Source organism: Amborella trichopoda, chromosome 2 (assembly GCF_054954075.1).
Source record: "Amborella trichopoda isolate Santa Cruz 75 chromosome 2, AtrichopodaSantaCruz75HAP2 v2.0, whole genome shotgun sequence".
Taxonomy (NCBI): Eukaryota; Viridiplantae; Streptophyta; class Magnoliopsida; order Amborellales; family Amborellaceae; genus Amborella; species Amborella trichopoda.
Window position 1 is genome coordinate 65,733,788 of NC_142337.1, and position 25,378 is coordinate 65,759,165.

Sequence of the window (25,378 nt, forward strand, 5' to 3'; positions counted from 1 at the left end):
TACAATCATAAAATCGAGTGCTATCAAAACACATAAAACACACCAATTAATTAGGGTCGGCTAAGAACAACCATAAATCTAAAATTTTGAAAAGTTTAGACATTATTAATTGGATGGTTTAATTTTGAGAGTAACTTGCAATTTTGCATAGTCACCACTAGTTCATATCTCTTCCATTTTTTGTTGAGGAAAAATAAAATGTGTACTATTTTGTTGAGAAGAACGGACCGTGGAATTGATATGAACAATTCATTGAATATTAATCCATATTTATGCTTATCCCTCAAGGGCAATTGGGATTTCTACCAGGTCCCCCATAGAAAAAGTAATCACCATTGAGAGCAACTTCATAGCAACCAGGCTGGTCTGTGAATGTTTCATATTCTTCGCCTGAATCAGGCGAGGAAGATTGGCAGGTTATATAGCCCATTTTGAAGAAGAAACTAGCTTTGGTTATGCCCTCGACAGGGAAGTGACCGCTACCCATTTGCGTGGTTGTGTGCTACCCACCATATTTTAGGTTCTTGACCTCTCCTCCCCACTGGATCCTGTTAGCCCATGTCAAGTTGTTAAAAAGGGAGGCAGGCCAGTACCCGACATCGTCACCCCCGAATGATAACCACCAATTATCACTTTGACTGTCCTGGGATCGCACATCGAGTGGATGTTACAGGGTTTAGTGGATGTTACAGGGTTTATTGTTGTGTGTTTGCATGTGTTTTGAAAAACATATTAGCTAGTGCTCATTTGTGAAACTAGTGGCATATTTCAACATTGACTCATGAAATGAATAAATGCTTTTTCCAGTAGACATTTGAATCAGAAATTATAAGCATTGCATGAATAATATCAATGCGAAAAAAAGAGAGAGATCTCGTGAAAACGCAACATTCAACGATAAAAATTGTTGAGAATTTTTTTGAAATTGATTACATATATACCATCTCTTATTACCTTATAGATATCAGTAAACATGTCATATTGGTCTCCCCCATAAGATGAAACTGGGTGCAAAGAGATGCCCAAGCTTATTGCAGTGCTTGTTTGAATGAATCCTGCACATAAGAGATTATAGCAGCATGTCTTGTTTGGATCCATCACGCTGTTATGTATCAATGAAGCACCACTTAACATCAGTAATGACAATTGATGAACAAAATGTTTATGTAATTCACTAATAACTTTCGGATTTATAAATTGATTGTCAGCTAAAAAATTCATTTTCAGCAACAGAAAAGCTTACTGTCCAGTATGCATATAGGCGAGTTTGGCGGTCACCCGTGAGAAGCGGATTAACCTGTTAATTTTTTCAAAATCACCATTAAACGGCTAAACAATTTATCGTCCATTTCGAAACATAATTAAGTACAGTAGATAAAATATCGATGCTGAAATTAGAAAGACAAAACCTAAGACTAAAGTTAGAACAATATATTTCATATTTCACACTCAAGTCCTTCTTTTTGTCTTTTAATTTTATTTTATTTGATTAATCGTCAAATTTGGATCTTATACTTCTCATTTCTCACCATCATACACGTGTTAAAAATATATAAAATAATAATTCAATAAAAAAAACCAAAAATGTATACGTTTGTTTATTTTATTACATTTGTTTGTATTTTTTATAAATACACTCTAGTCAGAAATATTTAGGCCTCAAATTTGAGCTTTATATATATATATATATATAGAGAGAGTGAGGAAAACACTACACAACGCCTATAGGCGAAAATGAACAGTGCTCTCGCCTATCCCTATCACCGTCCAAAGTTCATCGCATGGGCACGATTGTCGAGTAGTGTTTCATTTTTTATTTTTTTTTCTACAAATCAGAATGATCTGAAATTTACAGCGTGTATTCATAAAAAATAGGAGAATCTTTGAAAAATATAAAAAAAATATTTTACTTGAAAAAAAAAAAAATTGATTTTAGGGTATTTTGGTCAATTGTTTTTTGGCGGATAATTTTTTTATATATTTTTATTAGATGCGCCTCAGTAAGATGTACATAGGTTCCCAATTTTAGGTCATTCTGATTTGTAGAAAGAAAATGAAAAATAAAACACTATTAGACAATCGTGACCATACGATGAAATTTTGAAATTTGAATGGTGACGTGGGTAGGCGAAATCACTATTCATTTTCACCTATAGGCATTGAGAAGATTTTTCCATATAAATATATATATATATATATATATATATACACACACACACACATAGGAAGATACTACCAAATGCCTATAGGCGAAAATGTATAGTGATTTTTGCCTATCCTCATCACAGTCCAAAGTTCATCGCATGGTCATGATTATCAGGTAAGGTTTTATTTTTTATTTTTTTTTATACAAATCGAAATGACCTGAAATTTGGAATGTGAGTTCATAAAAAATATTCGAATCTACAAAAAATATCAAAAAAATATTTTACATGAAAACAATTGACCAAAATAACCCCGAAAAGTTTCAAAGGTATTTTGATCAATTTTTTTCCCAAATTATTTTTTTATTATTTTTATTAGGTGCGCCTCACTAATATGTACACACGCTCTAAATTTCAGATAATTTTGATTTGTAAAAAAATTGAAAAATAAAACACTACCGGACAATCGTGACCGTTCGGTGAATTTTAGGCGGTGATGAGGGTAGGAGAAATCACTGTTCCTTTTCGCCTATAGGCGTTGAGAAGTATAGAAAAATGTTTCTATACTTCTCCCACTACATAGAAGTTCTATCCTCCCCCTACCATCCAACCGTCCAATTTTGATCAAGGGAGTCACTCACCGTTTAGTCTTAGATCTGATGTCTCAAAGTATTTTATTTTTAGTTTTTTTTTATACAAATTGTATAAAATATGAAATTTGGTACATGTCATCTTCTCATTGGGGTGCACCTATAAAAATATTAAAAATAATTTTCCGATAAAATATAATGTCCAAAATACCCTTTGAATCTTTCAGGGGTATTTTGGTCATTTTATTTCATTGAAAATATTTTTTTTATATTTTTTGCTAGTGCGAGTTTAATAAAGGAATGGACATCCAAAATTTGGTGTCAAAATAGTTTATAGAAAAATTTAAAAACAAAAGAGTACAAAGATGTGGCATTATGATTGGGGCAAACTTAGCCCTCCATGCAGAATAGGCGGTTGGATAAGGGGAAGTATATAAGTTTTATGCTGTTGGGGAAGCATAAAAAGCTTGCCCATATATATATATATATATATATATAGAAAATATTGAGATTAGCCCACTAGTTCATATGAACATATGTGTCCATATGAGCTCAACGACCGATCTGACAGTCACAATCTTATTTCGTACTTTAATTTTAATTTTTTTTCTACAAATCCAAATAATTTGAAATTTTAGACGTGTATTCTTAAAAAATAGTAGAATATAATAAAAATATCAAAAATAATAATTTGTAAGAAATAAATTGACAAAAATACTCTTGAAATGTTTCTGGGTATTTTGATCAATTTAGTTTTTGTGAATTATTTTTAAAATATTTTTATTATGTGCATCTTGATGAGAATAATACACACCTAAAATTTCAATTTATTTGAATTTGTAAAAAAAATTAAAATTAAAATACGAAATGAAGTTGTGACTGTCAGATCGGCCCAGATTCAATATGGGCCGTTGAGCTTATATGTTCATATGAGCTAGTGGGTTAATCTCACCATTTTCCATATATATATATATATATATATATATATATATATAGAACTTGTGCATAAAATATGATACATAAAGTGCTTTTTTCAAATTTCAAAAATAAAATGGGATTATTTTATAAATTTCTTGAATAAAATAAAAGACATGTATAATTTTATGAATTACAAAGAGGAAAAACACATACCGTCCATCCGGCCTGAATAATTTGTATATCAGTACCTTGATCATTTATTAACCAAATTTGGGCTGCACCAAACTCATGTGGCCTTTCGATTATTGGGTTCCAAATACTGATGTACGCACTGTCTGCAATGTACTCCTTGCTTCTCACATATGCAGTAGCATGCTGAAGAAAAGGAAAATAAGGTTAACAAACAAAGTCAAGAAATAAAAGAAAAAAAAAAGATAGAAGGGGACATTAAATAAACAAAATTAAATTTTTTTTTTAAGAATTTTCACATTAGACATGAAGCACTTAGAGAAAAATTAATGAATAGTATAGCTAAAAATATTTAAAATGCCTACAAAATATTGAGAGCAAATTATTTGCTAAAATTTCACTATTCAACAATCCTTAGTTTCGACTATTTTTAGAAGATATTACTCAACCATGGTCATGGCTCTTAAAGAAAAAAAGAAAACGAAAAAAATTAAGAAAATGGTTAAAGTATTTAAAAAATCAAATAGTTAGATAAATCAAATGAAGTTCTATGTGATCATGTATTACCAATGAAGCTGAAAGGCAAGTTCTGTAAGATAGTTGTGAGACTAGCTTTGTTTTATGGGAGGAATGTTGGGCAGTCAATAAACAACATATTTATAGAATCAGTGTAGCTGAGATGAATGACATGACAAGAATGAATAGAATTCGAAATAGGAGAATTTAATTGTGACACCAATAGGTGAAAAGATGAGATAAAGTAGGCTTAGGTGGGTTAGCAATGTGCAATGCAGACCTAATACAATACTTGTTAGGATGTACTTGTTAGGATGTACGAGTTAGTTCAAGTGGAAGGCTAAAAAAAAGCAAGGGGTAGGCCTAAAAAGACATGGTTGGAAGTAGTAAGAAAAATATGATCACTTATGGCCCTTGATAGAGTAAAATGACGGAGCAGGATTTGTATACCCCGATCCCAATTAATTGGGAAAAGGCTATCATGATGATAAATTGGTTAAATCAATAAGTTTAGCAATAAGTGGTTAGCTTTTAAAAATCATTTCATATAAGTGTCTACATAATTATTTTGTTAGAAAGTACTCAAATTGCCTATGTTTGGAGTTGAGAAACAAAAAATTGTGAGGGTATTTGAGCAATTTGACCGCTTAGAGTACTTGAGCCAATCACCTAAATACTTTTTATTATTATAGGTGCCAAAATTAGGAAGTGTTTTTCAATGAAATTATGATACAATAAATTATATGGATAAAACAAGTGTCTTAACTAGACCAAATTACAAAAATATCATCACTTGTTCTGGGTTACAAACCCTAAACAAAAATAATTTGGATATTCTTTAACAAAATTTTAAAGTAATACCAGACTTAAATAAAGTGACTGCTTTGTGGATAACATGGTTGAGTTAACCACCTCACCTAATTTTATGAGATGGTTTGATAATGTTAATGATATTTTCATGAAAGAACCAACATCAATTCAACCTAAGCATGAAAAATGCATATGGTGTTTTCTCTATATACCTCTAGTACATGTGGACGCCCCAAATCTGATTTTCTAGGAAGAGGGATTGAATTTGGTCTTTTATTCCGAGCCCTTAAAATATCATCTTTTGTAATCCTACGTATGGGAATTGTTCCTTGTGGACAGCTTTCTATTTTGTTCCACACTTGGTGAACATAACACTTTTATCTTCCTGTCTCTTGGAAACCATGATGGATGGGAACTCGGTCTCATCTGTTACCAATTCCACAGTCAATAGGAGTTTTATAAAATCAAAGAATAAATAAGAAATAAATAATTATAACATGATATATATCTATACTAGATATTGTAAAGCCACATTTAATGGTTCAACACGTGTGACAAGAATAAAAGAGAACCCATTGCCTTTCGACATAATTCATTTTGAGTGAACCACGTAAACTTGGCATATGCATTAGATTTATGTTTGTATGACCGTTGCGGCAGTCCCATTTTATTCATTTGCATTTCTTTACTGTTGTAGGGAGCTCATCGCCTCAAGTAGAAATGGAGCTTGTTTCCATTTGCCAACGTCACTCTCCATCACTATATTCCAACTTGTTGATTGGACGGTGGTAATCCATAGGACCATACTGTTATCGTGACCATATAATCTATATCATACCATCCCCTATGAAGAACATCAAGAATGATGAGAAGTCAAAAACTAATTAATATGTATTTCTCAAAGAATGCAATTTCTAAGTGAGAATGGAAGCCAAGACTTTAGTTGGGACACAAGTGGTGTTACTACCACAACCCCAACCCCAACCCCATTCTCAATAAGACTTAGACTTAGCCTTTATGAAAACAAAGCAAAGCATCACCTCGAATCCTCATCCAGAAAGCATTTTGGGCATCAGAAATCTCCACAATGGCTCTAAAATCAATCTCCAACACTGACTATGAAATTTGAAGATAAAAAAATGATACAGATCTTACAGATCCATGAACACTTATTTTTAGGGCAAAATAGAATGTCTAGAAAATGTATTACAATATGTACTATTTTTAAGACTTGAAATCTTTTTTTTTTTTTTACAATCATAATGGTTAAGACCTAGATGATTGATTTTTTGAAAGTTTTTCGACACAATTTTTGGTGAGTTTTGAGGTCAGGCTTTACTGTTTTGATAGGGATGCAGCCCAATCAAAACATTTTCCTTTCCAAAAAGCAAAATATATCTATGTAGATTCTCTATACATGCATTTTTGACATATCTGTGCATAAAAATTAGGGAAAATGACCTCTACCCTCGTCCCCGAAATCTCGGTCCCTATTAGCCCCTTTGGTAACTTGGGTAAACCAAAATCCCTTGTAACCCCCTCAAGTTTTAAACTTTAGGACCGTTAGCCCTTCAATTATGTTTTTTTTTGTTCTTTTTACAAATTTGATCTTTTTCTCTTTTTTTTTATTTACAAATTGCCATACCCACACAGTAGTCAACACCATTCCCTTTCTCTTCAATTGCCCAAAACTAATCTTGCCTTCGTGGACCCACTCTACAAATTTAGACTTGAAAAGAAAATGAATTTTATTTAATATTATGACCTATTTTACAACTGCATCAATATCGTTTGAACTTTAAAAATGATTAATCAAGATCTTAATTAATATTGTTAATGGATTATTGATTTATTCATTTATGAATTTTTTTTATCTAAGTTCTTATAAGAGGTGAATTATTTAATAATTAATATATTGTTGTTGTTAATATAATTAAATTATTATTATCATCATCAATACAATTTGTACATCAAGTCACAAAAAAAAAAAAAAAAGATAACAAATGTATGGTTTTGGTATTTTATATAAAAAAAAAAATCAAATTTGTAAAAAGAACAAAAAAAAATATAATTGGGGGCTAACAGTACTAAAACTTTAAACTTGAAAGGGTACAAGGGATTTTGGTGAACTCACGAGGCTAATAGGGATGGAAATTTCGGGAAGAGAGTAGAGGTCATTTTCCCTAAATATTATTCGATAGCATCTCCCACATCTTCTTTTATTAGAATAAAAACGAACCTCATATTTATAGTATACTAGACAAATACAATTTTAATTGAGAAATATTGAAATAATACTTTCTATTTGAGAAAGAAAGAAATAAAGAAATGTATACAAAAAAGACTATTTACTTTTAATACAATGAGGTCACAATTGTAAAAGGAAATGATACATTGTGTACCTGATTAATATAGAAGGTATACATTGTAATCTAGATTTACCTTAAATACAAGATATTGTAAATACCCTTCTTAAATATATAGATTACAATATAGGGCAAGCTTTCCATACTTCCCCTACAACATAAAACTTATATACTTTCCCTTATCCAACCGTCCATTATGAATGGAGGGCTAAGATTGCCCCAATCACAATATCATGTCTCTATACTATTTTATTTTTAATTTTTTTTATAAACTATTTTGATACCAAATTTTGGATGTCCAATCCTCTATTAAACTCGCACTAGCGAAAACTATAAAAAAAATATGTCCAATAAAATAAAATGATCAAAATACCCTTGAAAGTCTCAAGGGGTATTTTGATCATTATATTCTATCGAAAAATTATTTTTAATATTTTTTATAGTTGCGACCCAATGAGAAGATGACACATACCAAATTTCATATTCATACAATTTGTATAAAAAAAAAAAACTAAAAATAAAATACTTTGAGATGTCGGATCTAAGATCAAACGGTGAGTGGAAAATTAGACGGCTGGATAGTAGGGGCAACATAGATCTTTAATGATGTAGGGGAAGTATAGAAACTTTTCCCTACACTATATACCTTCCATATTAATCAGGTACATAATATATACTTTCCTTTCACAACAATAACTATTGTCTGTCAGATTTTAAATCAAATGGTTGTGAGTGTGTCATTAACTAGACTCAAAATTTAAAAAAAAAATTAAATTAAATTCGTGACATACCCCAACCCATCCCATTTAACATCTAGTGGGTAATAAAAATTGTAACCTTAACAGCCTCATAGTATACAATCCCTAAAAATAATAAGTCCACAAAAGAGGTCTAATAGAGAATAGGCCATGAATGTGTCACCAAGACATTCCAAAACTCTACATTTTGGCAAACCTTTTGGGAACGATGGAGAAGAAAACCATGTGTTGTAAGCCTTATCAATGCGTCATTTTTTTAAGGGGGCGGTTTGTAATTTTGTATTGAGTCGAGGATCGAAACAATAAAATTAAAGTATCCTTTTAAATAGTGCCGTACTGAAAATCTTTGTGACAATCTTAAAATATATTTTTATTTTTAATTATAAAATTTAAAGCTTAAAAAATAGTGAAGATCGAGCGTATCAATGAAATCTTGAAAATTGACGGTCCAAAAGTGCATTACAAGATGCACTATTTCCAAAAATTGGAATCTATTTTTTCTCTTGTGCGTCCATCTTGAGGTCGAGATGATCAATTTGAACATATTTGGGCATCAAAACAACCTCTTCTAGTGAAATTTTTAGATGCGCTCTAATTTGATTGTTTAGAGCCTCGCACTTCATAGAAACGTTTTCCTTTTTTAATAGGCCTGTGTGTTGTAAGCTTTATCAATGCTTCATTTTTATAACGAAAATTGTTTTCATGTGGCAAGGATTGCATTTCAATATTTGTGGTCCCTGATGTACAAAGCATCCATCTTAAAGATGGATGTAAATAAGCGGTCCATTTTAAAAACAATTGAAACTAACAATCCAAAAAAAAAAAAATAGAATTATTATTTTTTGTTTTCAAAATTTATTTATTTTTTCATATTCATGATCTCCTAGTCATATGTCCTTAAAAACTAAGGCAAACAATCCATCTCAAAAATACATTTTTAAAATGTAACTCATTTCTATATATACTCATAAAAACCATGTTATTTTTCTAATAGTAAGCTTTATCAACTCCTTCCCCGACCTATTTTCAATTACATACACGTGCTAATGCACACGCACAAATCTCATTAAAAAGGGTCATGTAGAATGTATAGATAAAAAAAAAGGTGAAAAATGAAATAAAAAAATGAATACCTGAATGGTATGGTTCAGCAAGAGAGGATGATCAAAAGCAGGTTGTTTGTAAATATCAACACAATCAATCACACCTCCATTTTCACTCTGTAACAACGAAGGCCGAAATACTCACTTTCAAATATCCAAAACTGTTTTTAAAAAATGAAAAAAATACTTATTTTGAATGAAAACACTAAAATACTGATTTTGAAAGAAAACACTACGTATAAAGCTACCTGAATGGATTTGACAGCAGGTTTATTTAAAATCTTCATGTGTTTCTCATGTTCTTGAAAGGTAACTCTTCCTCCAACTCCATGGTGAATAAGTAATAATGCAAAAGTTGCCCAAATTTCAATAGTACAACTCAAAGTCACATCCATGATATGCAGCCTTCTCCTACAGATGATAAAAATCTATCATAAGAAGAACTTAAACAACAAAAATAAAAATGAGACCAATCTGAAACACCATTGACATAAAAAGAATTAAACAGGATGCTGGTTAATGAAAGCCAGAGAGTTTACCTTGATACAAAGTTACTGATGTTTAGGTTTTCCCTTGGCAAATGACCTATCATTTGTCTATTATAAACAAGGGCCTTAGTTTGCGTAGTTCATATCAATTGCTTTCCTCTGGAATAAAAGCCTGCCCTTTCTTTTTAGGGTGCAGTTTGTATAGAGCCTAGGCTCTAAACAATCAAATTAGAGCATACCTTCAAATAGTGTCGAGAAATGTGGTTTCAATACTGGAAATCCTTGTGATAGCTTTAAAATACATTTTCATCTTTATTTATAAATTTTAAAGCTTCAAAAATAGTGTAGAACGACAGATCTATGAAAACTTGAAAATCTTGAAAATTAACAGTAAAAAATGCATTACAAAATATACTATCTTCAAAACTTGAAATCCATTTTTTTCTCATGTCCATATATCTTGATGTTGAGATGATCAATTTGATGATATTTGGACATCAAAACGACCTCTTCTAAAATATTTGAGGTAGGCTCAAATTTGATCGTTTAGAACCTCGGCTCTATATAAACTTTTCCCTTCTTTTTACGTGAAGAATAAGATGACACAAATTTATTTTCTCCTAATAATAGCTTTATTATTTCGCCAAAGTGAGCCATTCCAGCGGATACCCACATGATGGGGTCGAATGGAAATGAAGTACAATTCCAAAAGATATAGATTTTTTTTTTGGGGAAAGATCAACTTAATGATTAAACCATTTTACATAGTCATTAAGGTGGTCAAAATTACCACATTTGAGATTAAATGTTGCTTTTTAAATTTTATTTGACTTCAATGTCTCTTAAAAATAATATAGTAAAAATCAACCAGATCACCATGTTTAAGATTGGGAAATTTAAACAGGCAAGAGCATTTTTATAATTTATCCTAAACTCGGTGTGCCAAGCCAAATGATAAAAATCCCCTAGTTATTCAGGGTTAGCAACACAGAACATAGATTAAAATAAAAAAAACTAGTTCTACAATACTAAATGCTAGCCCCGTCAATTGCAGATATGCCCTATGTTAAGGTTATACCCTGTATGTTACGGTTATCCCTCGTATATTACGGTTATACTCCGTTGGTTAGCTCTCGACCGTAGGTTATCTATTACCCATCCGTTAGCTATCACCCGTAGGTTAGCTACCGTTCGTAGGTTAACCTATGCCCTGTACGTTAAGCTTATACCCTGTGAGTTAAGCTTATACCCTGTGGGTTAGGGTATCTACCATCAGTTAGGTTTTTGCAGAAATTTTCACAAAATTTCGGTAGAGCTTCCGCATGAGGGTTTGAATCCTAAAAAATTCCATAAGCCCCATTAATCAAAAAATCAAAGTCAAGGCAGGGCCCAAAAGCAATGACTATGATCAAAGAGTGGGATTAACATCGAGCTATTGAACCTTGTCCCCATTGTGAGCATATGCTCAAGAGTACGTTAAAATCAGGGAAACTTGCTCTGATACCACTTGTTGGGCTCACACAAGTAGAGCCCTCTCGCATAAATGCAGATGTGCATAGTAGAACGTAAATATATGAGACACAAATATGCCAAAAACCTATGTGTGTGTATTAGTGGGAAAACATGTAATAAAGCAAATAAAGAAATAAATCTTATTGGCACTGAGATTTTATGTGGTTCACCATTTCAGGCTACGTCCACATAGGAAAGAGACGAATACACTATTAATTTAATGGTTATAATAGTCTTCCAAGAAACAAATTTATTCGGGCTCACTGATTTTGTCCAGAGACTCTCTCTCTAGGTTTTTTTGCTCTGAGGTTCTTCTTTCTCTTAGAGACTTTTTTTTTTTTTAAAATGATTTCTCTCTCTAAAAGAAAATATTCTCTCTCTCTCCTTTTTCTTCTCTTCTCTCTCTATTTTCTTGAACAAAGAAAATGCTTAAGAAGATGATCATTGGCTCTCTTTGATCATCTTCTTCTCTCTAAAAAAAATAATAATATTTTCTCTATGTTTTTTCTCTCTCAGAGAAAGATAACTCTCTTTCTTTTCCTCTCTAAAGGAATGATAACTTTGTTCTTCTTCTTCTATGTAAAAGAATGTTTTTTGTATTTTTCAATACACCAAGAAGAATCTACTCAATGAAATGACTATCTCTTTTTCTTCTTTTTCTGTAAAAGAAGGCTTCTTGTATTTTAAATACACCAAGAAGAATCTGCTCTTGTATTTTTCAATATACCAAGAAGAATCCGCTCTTGTATTTTGCAATACACTAAGAAGAATCCGCTAAAAAAAATGTCTCAAGAGAGGTGCACGTCTAAAAATAACCCAACAGAAGTAACTTTAGTTAAAATCCAAGTGCAACAAAAAAAAACTCGCCACACGATTACTTTTATAATGGGTCAATGAGATAATGACCAATATGAAAAATATATCACATAACGTCTTAAAACGTAGTTCATCTCTATCTCATTTTAAGTAAGAGATAGATGATATATCTATCCATATCAATCATACGAGACAGCTTAGATTTCATGGGATCATGGCTTGGTCAACAAGTCATATTTCCATATTTCTAAAACATCCCTTTTAGAAAGACGATTTTCATTGGTGTCCCTTCTTCATGGGATAAGACACCCAACACAAGCTTCCATTTGGAAGATATGCTTATTCTTGATCGACAGTGAACTCTAGTAGACTAGTTATTGGTCTCCGAGGTGCCTGAACCTCTAAATGATGGAGACCTACTTGGAAAAGTACACAATGAGCCAATTTATCTTTGGTACACATGAGTCATAATTACTATTGATCATTGGTTTTGAAATTTGGTGTTGCTTTATTTCATTGATCAAGGTTAAAGTTCAAAAGAAATTTTTTTAAACTTTATGACATATCCAACCTATCAAATTTCACATCAGATGATTAGATATAATTGTGACCTCCTTATATTAGAGATAAATGGTCTTATTGTATATAATCCCGATCTACTCACATTCCCTGAATTATCTGTCATAAAACTTAGCCTTCGCCTAACGAAATAGCCTAGTTCTCCCTTAAACTACACTAGCAACCATACCAGGCTAAATAGTCCATACTACATGCATTTTTATGCTTCATACACCATATAACCAACATGCTTAAAATGCCATAAAAGCCCCATCATTAAAAAACCATAATTTATTAACCTTCAACCTACTTAACCACCCTAAACCTTCATAATCAGTAAACCATTAGGAAAACCTTACAAATTAGGATAAGAAGCTTCCTAATTAGGCTTAACCACTGAGGAAACCTTCCTAATTTGCATAAAACTTTGGTTATAAAACCCTCCAGCACAAGTAGCCTCTTAATCATTTATTAAATAGCCTTCAATTACTCCAAATATAAAATTGACCCATTAAATAAATAAAAAACAATTTATTAGAAAATTCATTAAAAAGAGATTAAAGCACTACGCCAAGCCAAATGGTTAAAAAATTGTCCCCAAGCCCATGTTTGAGACAGGCAGCTGGAAACCGTCTGTATCCAAGGTCCAACATGGAGCCATCGTGTTGGTGTCAGATTCGGCAGCCATATGGGTGGTTGATTGTTACGAGGGGTGGCAATGCGTCTAAACCCGAAACATGATACATGTACTCGGACCCTAGACCCAAACAGGTCCAATATACCAGTATCCGTACCCGTAGAATATGGATGTGATCTGGGATCCGTACCCATACCCATACCCATACCCACACCCATACCCATACCCGCCCCTGTGAATGTTAAATTAGTTTTTCGGGCCTGACCCGACTTTTGACCCTGCCCAATAGTTGTTCTCATCATTTTATTTTTTATTTTTTTTTAATCTAAATTTCTGATTACTTGGGTAATCTATCGATTAAATTTACAAAGGGAAAAACAACAAATTAACTCTAAAGGGTTTTGTAAAAAGTAGAAAAATGTAAAAATTATTGAGAAAAATACAAATTACTTTTTTAAAAAAAAAATTGAAATTACAAATTTAAAATGAAATCTAGAGAGAGATTTTCGTTTCTTTTTCTTTTGGGGGTAAATTGTCTCCAAAAATAGCTCAAACATAAATAGAAGCAAAACTATGAAGTATTTTTGAAATCTTCAAGTCACCCGAAAAAGGGATTTCGATGAACAAGAAAACCTTGCCATCTTTAACCTAGGAATTTACAGTAACCGACCTTCAATTGAGTACCAAAGCTTGTACCAGTTTGTAGCCCTTCATGGCATGGTCGCATCGGATCCGATTTTGCGATGATCCAATACATGGATCTCAGGTTGTCGCTTCACAAAGCTTGATATGTCTTTTTTAAAAAAACTCTAATTTTCATGGTTTCAAGTTCATTTTCCTTCTAGAAAAGCTTTGGTTCTGGGTCACGTCATGACTCATGCCATATATCAAAATGACCAGGTCATCGAGAACTAGCTTGTGTCCCAATTTGAGCTTGCTCCGATTCCAAACGAGAGACTTATAGGCGCTTGAAGATCATCTCGAGATGTTAAAGCACATTCATAAAATTGAAAACTGGTTTGGTGAGGGCGCACTATAATAGTGTAAAACTTACCTTTTTGTGGTAATTTGAGCTTAGAACATTCATGAAAGGTCTGATTGAGCTCAAATTTGGTCATTGAGGGTTTTAGGACGTTCTGAATACAATGGTAGTAGTCTAGTATTGTTTTGAAGCTCCTAGCATAAGGCTGTAGTTATAAAGTCTCTTTTTAGCATTATAGGAACTGATATTGAGAGCCGAATTTTGCTCTGATCGTGTTAAACCTTATAAGAATGCGACGAAACTTTGCAAGTGTCTTTCGGGCATCCCAAACTACCATTTTCATGTTTTTCAAAGCCATTATAGCTCTTTTTCTAAGGTTGCCTATTTTTAAGCTTATTTTGCAGTGTTTCCATGGTTTAGTGGTGTCTTGGGTACCGGCAGGACCAAGTTGTTACGGGCTCTCTCTTTATGCGACTCGGGAGTACAAGTACATAAAAAATGACATATAACAATTAATACGAATAGTAAATAATTATACAAATAAATAACTTCAACAATATTTACCAAAAAAAAATCAACTGCAACAATACACAACAAATAATAATACAAAAATATAACATTATATTAATTGTGATAAAATTAATCAACAGTATAAGGCAATAGTAAAAAAGGCACCAATTACGACCACAAAGATAGCCAATCTCTTCAACTTTGTGGGAAACTGTATTGGGGGACAGAAAAGTTCGTAGGATAATGAATTGGGAGACACAAATTTTTTATAACCCTAAAATATCAAGAAAAATGCTCCTTTATGCTCATATGTTTTGTTTTTTTATGGGAAAATTATCGGCTATTCAAAAACCAAAATGTTTTAATTTTCGGTTCTTGAACAACATAAATTCCAGCCATTTCGGTTGTTAAAAAACCGAAAAAAGGTAAAAACATCTTTTTTAAAATTACCGTTATGAAGTGAAAAGAACATACATTCCAGTAATAACAGAAACTATTTGATATTTTAATAATAACAGAAACCATAACGGATATTTACGTAATTTTTTTTTTGTTTTGTTTTTGTTTTATGGGCTCGGCTGGAACCTCATTGTCATGCATTCGACCTAGGCAAACAAAATTTGTGGCGTCTGCGCTCCCCTAGAAACAAATCAGCTGAAAGTCTCACAATTTCCCTTTAATTTTGAGAGAAAATATAAGCATTGCTTGGAATTATAAATACTGATAGATTTATTGAATGTGTTAAAATAAAGAGATTGAGCATCTACGAATTTTAAACTTCTGTATAATTTAATAGGAAGTTTTTAAAAGGTTAGAATGGAAAATGGTCGCATAAAAAGTTTCAAAATTGACACCTTCGTTTACACCCATGTAATATAAAGGAAAAACTTTATATAAGACATCAACTTTATATTGTAGAAGTGAGACGTATCTCAAAAATGCATAAAAAATATTGGTCTAAAGAAAATAAATTCTACAATTGATAATCTCAACCTGGATGTGTATGCACATAAAAAAGAAAAAAAAAGAAATTTTAAGTCCTAAAAGTAAGGCATCTTTTAAGATGTCTTCTAGACGGTCTATTATTAAGATTTTCAAGTCTTTATTGATTTGCATAGTTTAAAATAAATTCTGAGCTTTAAATACATTTTGCCATATTTATATAGGGGCTTGCCTAATCGAACTCATTTTTTTTTCTGTCTAACTCGAGCCTCATTGTCATGGAACAAAATTTATGGTCATAAAATTTTGTTTTATGCCCAGAGTTTGGGCATAAAACAAAATTTCTGGCCTCGGTCATCCCTTTCATTCTTTCAGTGCTAGGGCTAGCCCGCCCCAAACCACCACACGTTAATGGGTGTGGTTGGCATATGGATACATCCGTAGCTGTAGAGATAAGGTGCGCCTTCAAATTTTATCATGGTATAAAATTTTGATATAAAATGTTCTTAGGATGATCTCAAAATCTATTTTATATCTAATTATAAAATTTTAAATTTAAAAAATGGTTCAAATTAAGTAGATCTATAAACATATGAAAATCTTGAAAATGGACGGTGTAGATAATATGTTGTAAAATGCACTATTTCTGATACTTAAAATCTTTTTATTTTTAATGGTCATATATCTCGATGTCGAGATGATCAATCAAAGGGTTTTTCAACATTAAAACTACATTTTCCAATGGATTTTTGACGTGCATCGTTGCTCTACATGATAAGGTTGCAACCTTATATAAACTTTTTCCCACGTTAACAACCCTAATTCTAGGAAACAAATTAGCTGAGAGTGTCATATTTTCCCTTTACTTTGGAGGGAAAATATAAGAATTGTTTGGAAATAGAGATAATGATCGACTTATTGAATGTGCTAAAATATAGAAATTGAGAATGAAATATGAGAAAAGACACAATCCAAAAAAAAATTAGACTTAATGATAATTTAATTGGAGGTTTTTAAAAGGTTAGAATGGAAAATGGTTGCATAAAAAGATTAAAAATTTACACCCTCGTTATTGTCCCACGGTAACATAAAGGAAAAAGCTATATAAAAACTTTATAAGGTTGAAGTGAAAAAACCCATAAGAAAATATTGTTCTAATGATAATTTTTTTTTTCAATTAATAAGCTCGATCTCTATGAATATGAATAACAAAAAAATTTAAGTCCCAAAAGTAATGCATATTGTAACATATATTCTAGACTATTAATAAGATTTTCAAGTCTTTATAGATTGCACAACTCACATTAATTTTTTATCTTTAAATTTCATAATTATAATTAGAGATAAAAATAAATTTTCAGGCATCTAAAAAAATTTCGGCACTACCTTCTAATAAAATTTAAAACTGATTTATTTGGATTGATTAATATCGACACCTTACGATGCTATAAATATAAAAAGTAATATTGTGGTATTCCATTCTGTTTATTTTACTTGAACGATATCAATTTAGTAGGTCTTTTAAAACAATTTTAAAAAATGATATGTCTTTTACGATAATACCAAATCTATAACGTTTAAATAAAAATGAATAATGTAGATACTGCAGCCTATAATCTACGAGTAAAGTCGCAACTTTATAAAACTTTTCCAACATAAATATAAAATGTTTCCAACATAAATATAGAAATAATAAAAAATAAAAATCTTTTCCATTGAGAAGAATATATTAGGTTCTATTTGGTAATTGAGAAAACTCGAGAAAATCACATGTTTCTTCAATTACCAAATTTTCTCCAGTTTCGCAACAGAGACAAGCATAGAAATGTGAAGTCCCATATTTCTCCATATTTCCACGTCTTTCTCTATTTTTGGGAAAACTAGAACGTATCTCTTGTGATGTATTTGTCGATTTTTTTGAAAAAAATAGGGAAATGTTAGATTCCCCTCGGCCCCCTTCTATTTATCTAACCTCATAATCTCTTTTCCTTCTCAATCTCTCTTTATCCAATCTTTAATCTAAACTTCTTTTTTTTGGTTTTGACTAGTTTAGGAAAATCGATCCGGAATGGTTAACTAAACATGAGGTCGGAAACGATTCTTGATTAAACAAAGCACATTCAAATGAAGTTGAAATTTAATAGAAAAATGGATTTCAAAGAATCGATTTGTGCTCAAGGGTATTTTAAATTTTTTTTAAAAAAGATGGAAAAATATAAAAATAAGTATTAATGGCCAAAACAATTTCCTATCATTGCCAAACTGATGAAAGGCATTAAAATACCCCGTAGCTTAGCAAAACCTGCCGAAACGAGTGACTGGTTCTGATCTAACTAAGCGGTTAGGACTTGAACTACCTGATTTTTCCTACACTAGTTTTCACATACATATTACCAAACAAGGGTTCTCAATCATGTAGAAAAATTGTAGAGGAACGGTTAACTCGACATAGGGCCAGAAGAGGTGTAACCGGGCAAGTCCCCAGTGGTAAAAAAAAATTTAAAAATAAAAAAATACAAAAAAATATAATAAAATATGAAAAGTATACTTAAAACATGATTAAAAAAGCACATCAAAAAAAAATTGAAAATTAATGAAAAATAGATTTTAACAAATCCATTTGTGACACCAAGAGAATTTTTGATATTTTTCAAACAATATGAGAAAAAATTAAAATTAAAATTAATGGCCAAAATAATTTTTAATCTATATCAAAATAATGAAAAACATTAAAAAATACATTACAAACAAAATATCTTATTTTTAAGTTTTATATAATTTTTTAAAAATATTTAAAATACCGGACCAGTTCACCAAAACCAAAACCGCCCCTACGTTTGAAATTGAACCGTCCAATTTTTCTAACATTGGTTCTCAACTTCCTCGAGAGCTTTCTATTTTCAGCTTTTTTTTATGCTTCAAATTTCACCGAGATTCTTAAAAAAAAGAAGAAAAAATATCTTTCGTGGAGTGTTGACAAGCATACCCTTAAGTGGTGCCGACTTCGCCAGCTTTACGCAAAGGCTTCTTGTTTCGCCACAGAACAGGAGCTGCTCACGTGTTAAGAATCACACCCAAAGACAGATGATGCCCATACATAAGTCGAGCACTCACGGGTTATACTTAGCTTCGGCAAGGTTAGTTTGGTCATTTTTCGTGGAAATTCTGAACTAGGATGATTTGGGCCGTAGTTACTAACCGGTCAAACAGATTTTTTTTAAAAAAAAAAAACCCTAAAAAATTTAAAAAATAATAAAAATAGAAAAAAACTAAATTAGGTGTATACTATCTCATTACAAACATTTATTTTACAAAAAAAATAATTGAAACAACTTCTTGCATGAATTAATATTTGATTACTATGATCCTGTACATGATTCCAAGCAGGCTACATAAATCCTTTTGTTTTCTAGAATGAAGTATGACAATAATTTTATCATAACTTACTACAAATGTAGGCAGATGCTTATTAGTAAAAAAAATATAAGCATACATTTATGTTTACGCGCTCCAATTTCAAGTTTTACAATACTTCAAAATACTACTAGTCATAATTAGACACAATGGAAAAGAAATTGATCCACCAACTTTTACATGTCCATCATCTAGAATTTTCTATGTGATACATATAGGTTTTGCCATATTACTCAAAACAATATATTTATATCAAAATAAATAGTTTTATAAAAAATATTTTTTATTAAAAAAAATAGAAAAACACTTCCCATATTCATAAAAAATAATCATTATATTAAGCAAAATAAAATTTTTTTTGAAAATTTGATTTCTCAAAAACTCCTAGAATCGAGCAACATTTCAAGCAAGAAACGACTAATCGAACAAATCAGCACACTAGCACTTTAAAGGCTTCGATCATCCATTCAAATGCACCAAAATTCATAAAAAAAATATTCAATATTTTTTATTTTATTGAAAATCGTGTAAGAAAAAAATTCATATAAAAATATTTAATCTATAATAAATAAGCACACCTATTTTATGTGATAGATGAAGCCTTAATGATCAAAATACAAAAATCAATTTGTTGAAAAAAGACCAAAAAATCGATCGAAAATCTATTTTTTTTGTATCGAACATAGGTTCTTCAGGCAGTCGGCCAAAATCAACCCCCAATATTTTGTGTTTTGAACAAATTAAAAGAGGTATATGGTAGATCATTCTATTAGGGCTAAAAACACTGAAATTTCAGCAAAAACCATTGGCTATTGAAGATGGTATTGATGAAACGGTAGAAATTTCAAAAGGCATGAAATTCATGCTGTATCAATCCACAAAATCTTTTGATTTTTCAATCTTTGATTCGAATTTGCTTGTTCTAAAGACAATAAATAGTGTTTTACAGCCATAAGGCATGAAAAACAGCAAAAAAATGGATGGTAGGAAAAAGAATAAAAAAAAAACTAGAAAAAATCCATATGTGAATTCTGCATCAAATAACGGTTCAAATTGAAAATAAGGGGTGTTATTTTAACTATACTGTTATTTATCTATAAAACCCGTTATATCCACTAACGGGTCATGTTAAGAGCAATACTAGCTGATTTGACAAAAAACACGGCTGGTTCAACCCCTAACCGGTTGATTTTGTGCCTGAAATTTTATGGGGTTGTACCTTAGGCTAGGAGATACCCAAAACTACCCCTAACCAGACTCGGAACCCTAGCGGTTCCGAGTTAACCGGCCGGTTTTTCTAACAATGGTCTTAAAGGACTAGTTACACCACACCGTGAAAGGATAGGTCTATCAATAATCTGTCGAAGTAATTCATTCCTCATTGCATTGATCTCTGTTCTGGTTTTCATAACACCGAAATAAGTTGTGGTTCTAAAACAGTAATAGGGCATTGAGTCCAAGAGTTCTTTGCCATAGAGTCGACGTTGCGCAGGCTCTACTTTATGGTCTATTGGATTGTCTTGCCAGTTAGGTAAGTTGTAACAAATTAGAACTATCCATAGAATATGTTTGGGGTTTTAATAGTTATAACCATCCTCATAACATAACAACCCCAAATATTATATTGGAAGTTATGGTTTTATTTTCTGTATGGTGCCCTCTCTAATATATTGGTTCATCTTTATTTTTATCTTTTTATCCTGATCAATTGTTATATTAAATTTCTAAATATTCTGAAGAGTGTTTTTTGGGGCAAATAACTTTTTTTTCTTAAGGTTACTTGTCGTATTACTCAGTTGTGGTGCTTCAACCATGAGAATGGAGCGAGCAGGGGTGGAAACAGGGGATGATAACAAAGAGTACAAGTCATGGTGGCTCAAAATTGTGACAATGGAAGCGGACCATGAGGGAAAAAAAAAGCTGGGCAATTCAACATGAAATGGTATCTGATAAAGCAAAAAAAAATATATTAAATTTCATGCTATTTGGCATGCTATTACAATTAACCCAAGATTTACATCTCTCTCTTCCTGTGCTTTGGAGGAGCTAAGAAGATTAAGAACATGTTTATAAAGGTCACTAAAAAGAACCAACATCGTGTTTCGAATACAATGCACTTAAATGGAGTTCAAGATATTACCTTGAACAAGGCCTAAGAACTTGCTACTTTAGGAGCACAAAGCATCGGCTTGAAGGAGAGAAAAGCACTGGATGTATACAAACCATCCGTGGGATCCTTCCTAAAAATTTTAAATTTCCTTACCCTCTTGTCAGGGCTCCTTAAATCATAAAAATATAGTTCATCGTAATCATATTTTGTGGTGTACGAGCCAATACTGCAGCTGCAGGTGGTCATGAAGAGATAGTGATGATCCATAATAATATCACCGTATCCATCCACCAACGTTAGCGTGGTCACCTCTTTCCAAACCTTGTTGGACCTCAACTCGCATATTGTTAGCTTTGCCCCTTTGCTGCTACCTTTCAAAGGTGATCTATAAGCCACACAAAGCTTCTCTCCCCTCCTCAACAATCTAGCAGTATAGAAATCATCGTCGTCTTCGTTTTCATCGTTATTTTCTCTGTGTTCTTCGACTTTAGCTTGTAGATTAGAAGGCAAATTAATGCTTTCCCATTCCTCTCGCTCCATATCATCATCGTTATTTTCTCTGTGTTCTTCAACTTTAGCTTGTAGCTTAGAAGGCAAATTAATGCTTTCCCATTCCTCTCTCTCCATATCAAAAGCTATTATCTTGCGATCATCAGTAATACCATAAGATGTACCTTTTACGCATAAGAGAGGCAAACTATAATAGCAATTAATAGGGGCAGTGTAATACCGATTGGTAGGGGCATGGCTCCCCTCTAGCCGTTTCCAGCTTCCGATCGAGGAGCTAAATATCCAATAGGTTGGAAATCCACCCATCCAATTTTGATCTGAGAACACAAGTATCTTAAATATTTGATTGAGTGGGTCAAAGTGGAATGCATGACTAGATGGTTCTGAATGGAGAGGGGGGATAACAATATAATCTTGTGTTATGGGGTTACATACATAGAAGTTCAAGGGATCTCCTCTCTTCCTCGAATGATAATAGCATAATAGGCCCTCACTGCTCACTGTATCAACCAATGTACCATATCTCCCGCGTTCTAAAAACTTTGCCTCGGTCTTGTAGACTTGAACCCCATTTAATATGCTAGAGAGGTTGAAAAAGAAGAAACCACTGCTTGCGGAAGCCATGAATATGGGCACAGATGGGGGAGGTTCAAGGCATTGCCGTCTGATGAAATTAGAAGAAGAGAGGAGTTCATGCCATAATTTACAGGCACACCTGAACCGCCCAATGGATTTGATGGGGAGTGATAACATAATCCGGACCCAAATATCTTCACATATAGAGAAAGAGATTTCATTCTTCATTGTCATGTTCGGCAAAGGAAAAAGGAACGAGAATCGGTGTTCTTTTCTGTCTGACAAAGGAAAAAGGATCCTTTTGGTGAAGGAAAAACGAACAAAAGAACGATTTTAAGAACAAGTAAGAGAGAGAGAAATAGCATCGGTGTTGTAAAATAATTGATCACTAACGTATATATAGAGGTTGGAAAGGATATGATCCCTATCTAAACTTTCGTTCTATATTTTGGATAATAACCAAACACATCTTCTTAAATAATTATCTTTCTAAAAAAAATGATGATGCCTTTTCTTGTGATTATAGAATTTTAAAAACATCCTAAGAATATTTGCCCTTTTGGTTGCAATATAGCAATTTTATCACATATTTGAATAAAAAAAAAATCACTTCAGACATATACAGTTAATTATCTAGAAATCTCTTTTTTAGGAATTCCCAATTCCGACCCTCATGATTTGTACAGTATTATAATTTTTTCACATATAACTTTTTTTTAAAAAAAATCAATTAGACATATCTAGATAATTATGTAGAGTTCACTTTTTTCGGAATTGCCAATTCCTAAGGAGTTTATGACTAACCATATCAAGTAGATATACACTCTACGAGGATTATTAAAGAAAAATTTTCCGTTTTGGATAAATATTAAAAAATATCTATGAGGTCCCATATTTTAGGAATTTAAATTTTGAAACGTAGATATACACTCTCCTAGGATTATTAAAGAAGGGAAAGTTTATATAAGGTTGCAATCTTAAAATGTAGAACTACAGGTGCACCTAAAAAATCCATCGAAAAAGGTTTTTTTAATGTTGAAAAACCCTGCGATTGATCATCTCGACATCGAGATGTATGACTACGAAAAATAAAAAGATTCTGGGTCTAAAAAATAGTACATCTTACAACATATTATCTACACTGTCCATTTTCAAAATTTTCATATGTTTCTAGATCTACTTGATTTTAACCATTTTTTAAATTTAAAATTTTATAATCAGATCTAAAAATAGATTTTGAGATAATCCTAATACTATTTTACTTCAAAATTATATATTATGATAAAATTTGAAGGTGCACTTTAATTGGATTGTTTAATGTTGCAACCTTATGGAAACCACACCCATTAAAGAAAGTTTTTCTGTTTTGGATAAATATTAAAAAATATCTATGATATTTTAAGAATTTAAATTTTGGAATGCAAACCTCGAGAAATTTCACGTATCTCTATCTAGAATTCGCCTTCTATTTAGAGTTATCATTTTTAGAAAGATTATATTTTTTTTATAAGAATATGCCTATATGATAGATATTAAAATAATCATAATAATTCAATTATGAAGTATCCAAAAAATACGTATATAAAAATATGTGAAACATAATATGTTACATATTCATATAATACATATCTTATAATAAATTCTAAATTGAAATTAATTACATGGATAAAAATATGAGGAACTTTTTTAGCCACATGTGAAATATACATATAATAAATTATGTATAAAAATACCTGACAAAATTTGGAAGTCTTAAAAATTTGGAACTCTATATAATTATCTAACACAATGTTAGAAAAACCGGTTACATCGGAACCGGTTGGCTCTGGGCGGTTTTGGTGATCGGCTGGCATTTTAAAAAGTAAAATTTAAATATATATATATATATATATATATTTATTTATAATCCCAAAAATACATAATTTGGTTTGTAATACATTTTTTAATATTTTTTACATTATGGTAAAGATTAAAAATTGTTTTCATTAATACTCCTTTTTATATTTTCTCATCTTTTTCGAGAAATTTTAAAAATACCTTTAGGCATAAATCGATTCTTAAAAATCCATTTTTTTCATTAATTTTTAATTTCATTTGAGTGTGTTTTGTTTTAATTATTCTTTATATCCTTTTCATATTTTAGTAGTTTTTTTTTAAAAAAAATTTCAACAATTTATTTACCGCCCAGGACTTGGCTGGAGTTGAATTGGCCTGTTAAACTGCTTTCGGCCCGAATATCCGATTAACCATTCCGGTTCGATTTTGCAAACACTGATCTAACATTTACGTGATTCTTTTATCAATGGCTCCTACAAAAAATTATAAACTTTTTTGATGAGATTTTTTTTTTTTTTCAGCCAAGACAATGCAATTACCTTCAAAACTTTAGAACCACAATAGTGTATCAATTAGTCCCAATATTTTGTTGGACATAATATTTATATGTTACAAAATTTGTATGCAATTCTCGATCCAATAACATTTGTTTCATTACAATATTTGACATCCAATAATTTTAAGAAGAATGAAAACAAACTCGTAATTTTTAAAAGAAATTAAAGTCCATACTTACAAAGATAAATTAATGATGACAGTTCTTGAAATTTTACTACGTAAAAATTGGAATGGAATTTTTAGTACGTAAAAATTGGAATGGAATTTTTAGTACGTAAAAATTGGAATGGAATTTTTAGTATTTAAAATTATAAAAATTAGTTCTAGATAATTTGCAAAGGCACAAAAATCAATAAAAATAAACATTAATTTAGCAGACACATGGGCATATACAAATAATAAACATAAGTTATGTATATAAAAATATGTGACAAAATTGAAATTCTTAAATAAAAAAAATGGAACTCTGCAATGTTATCTAAAGGACGTGGTTAATATGCGGCCAAGTTTGTACATGTACAAATGCGGGCTTGGC

At 31.4% G+C, this 25,378-nt stretch overlaps 1 protein-coding gene and 1 pseudogene across 1 annotated transcript; both read right to left on the reverse strand.

Annotated features, from left to right (window-relative positions):
* Positions 1–283: 283 nt before the first annotated feature.
* Positions 284–9,789, reverse strand: LOC148783437 (protein neprosin-like; annotated as a pseudogene).
* Positions 9,790–21,246: 11,457 nt separating this feature from the next.
* LOC148783438 (F-box only protein 8-like) lies at positions 21,247–22,791 on the reverse strand. The gene has a single exon (XM_088859816.1). It carries the CDS (start codon positions 22,681–22,683, stop codon positions 21,406–21,408), a length of 1,278 nt encoding a protein of 425 aa, XP_088715942.1. The 5' UTR covers positions 22,684–22,791; the 3' UTR covers positions 21,247–21,405.
* Positions 22,792–25,378: the final 2,587 nt, after the last annotated feature.

Coding starts and splice junctions, on each gene's coding strand:
- LOC148783438 (XM_088859816.1), bottom strand. CDS start 22,683: ATGACAATGAAGAATGAAATCTCTTTCTCTATATGTGAAGATATTTGG.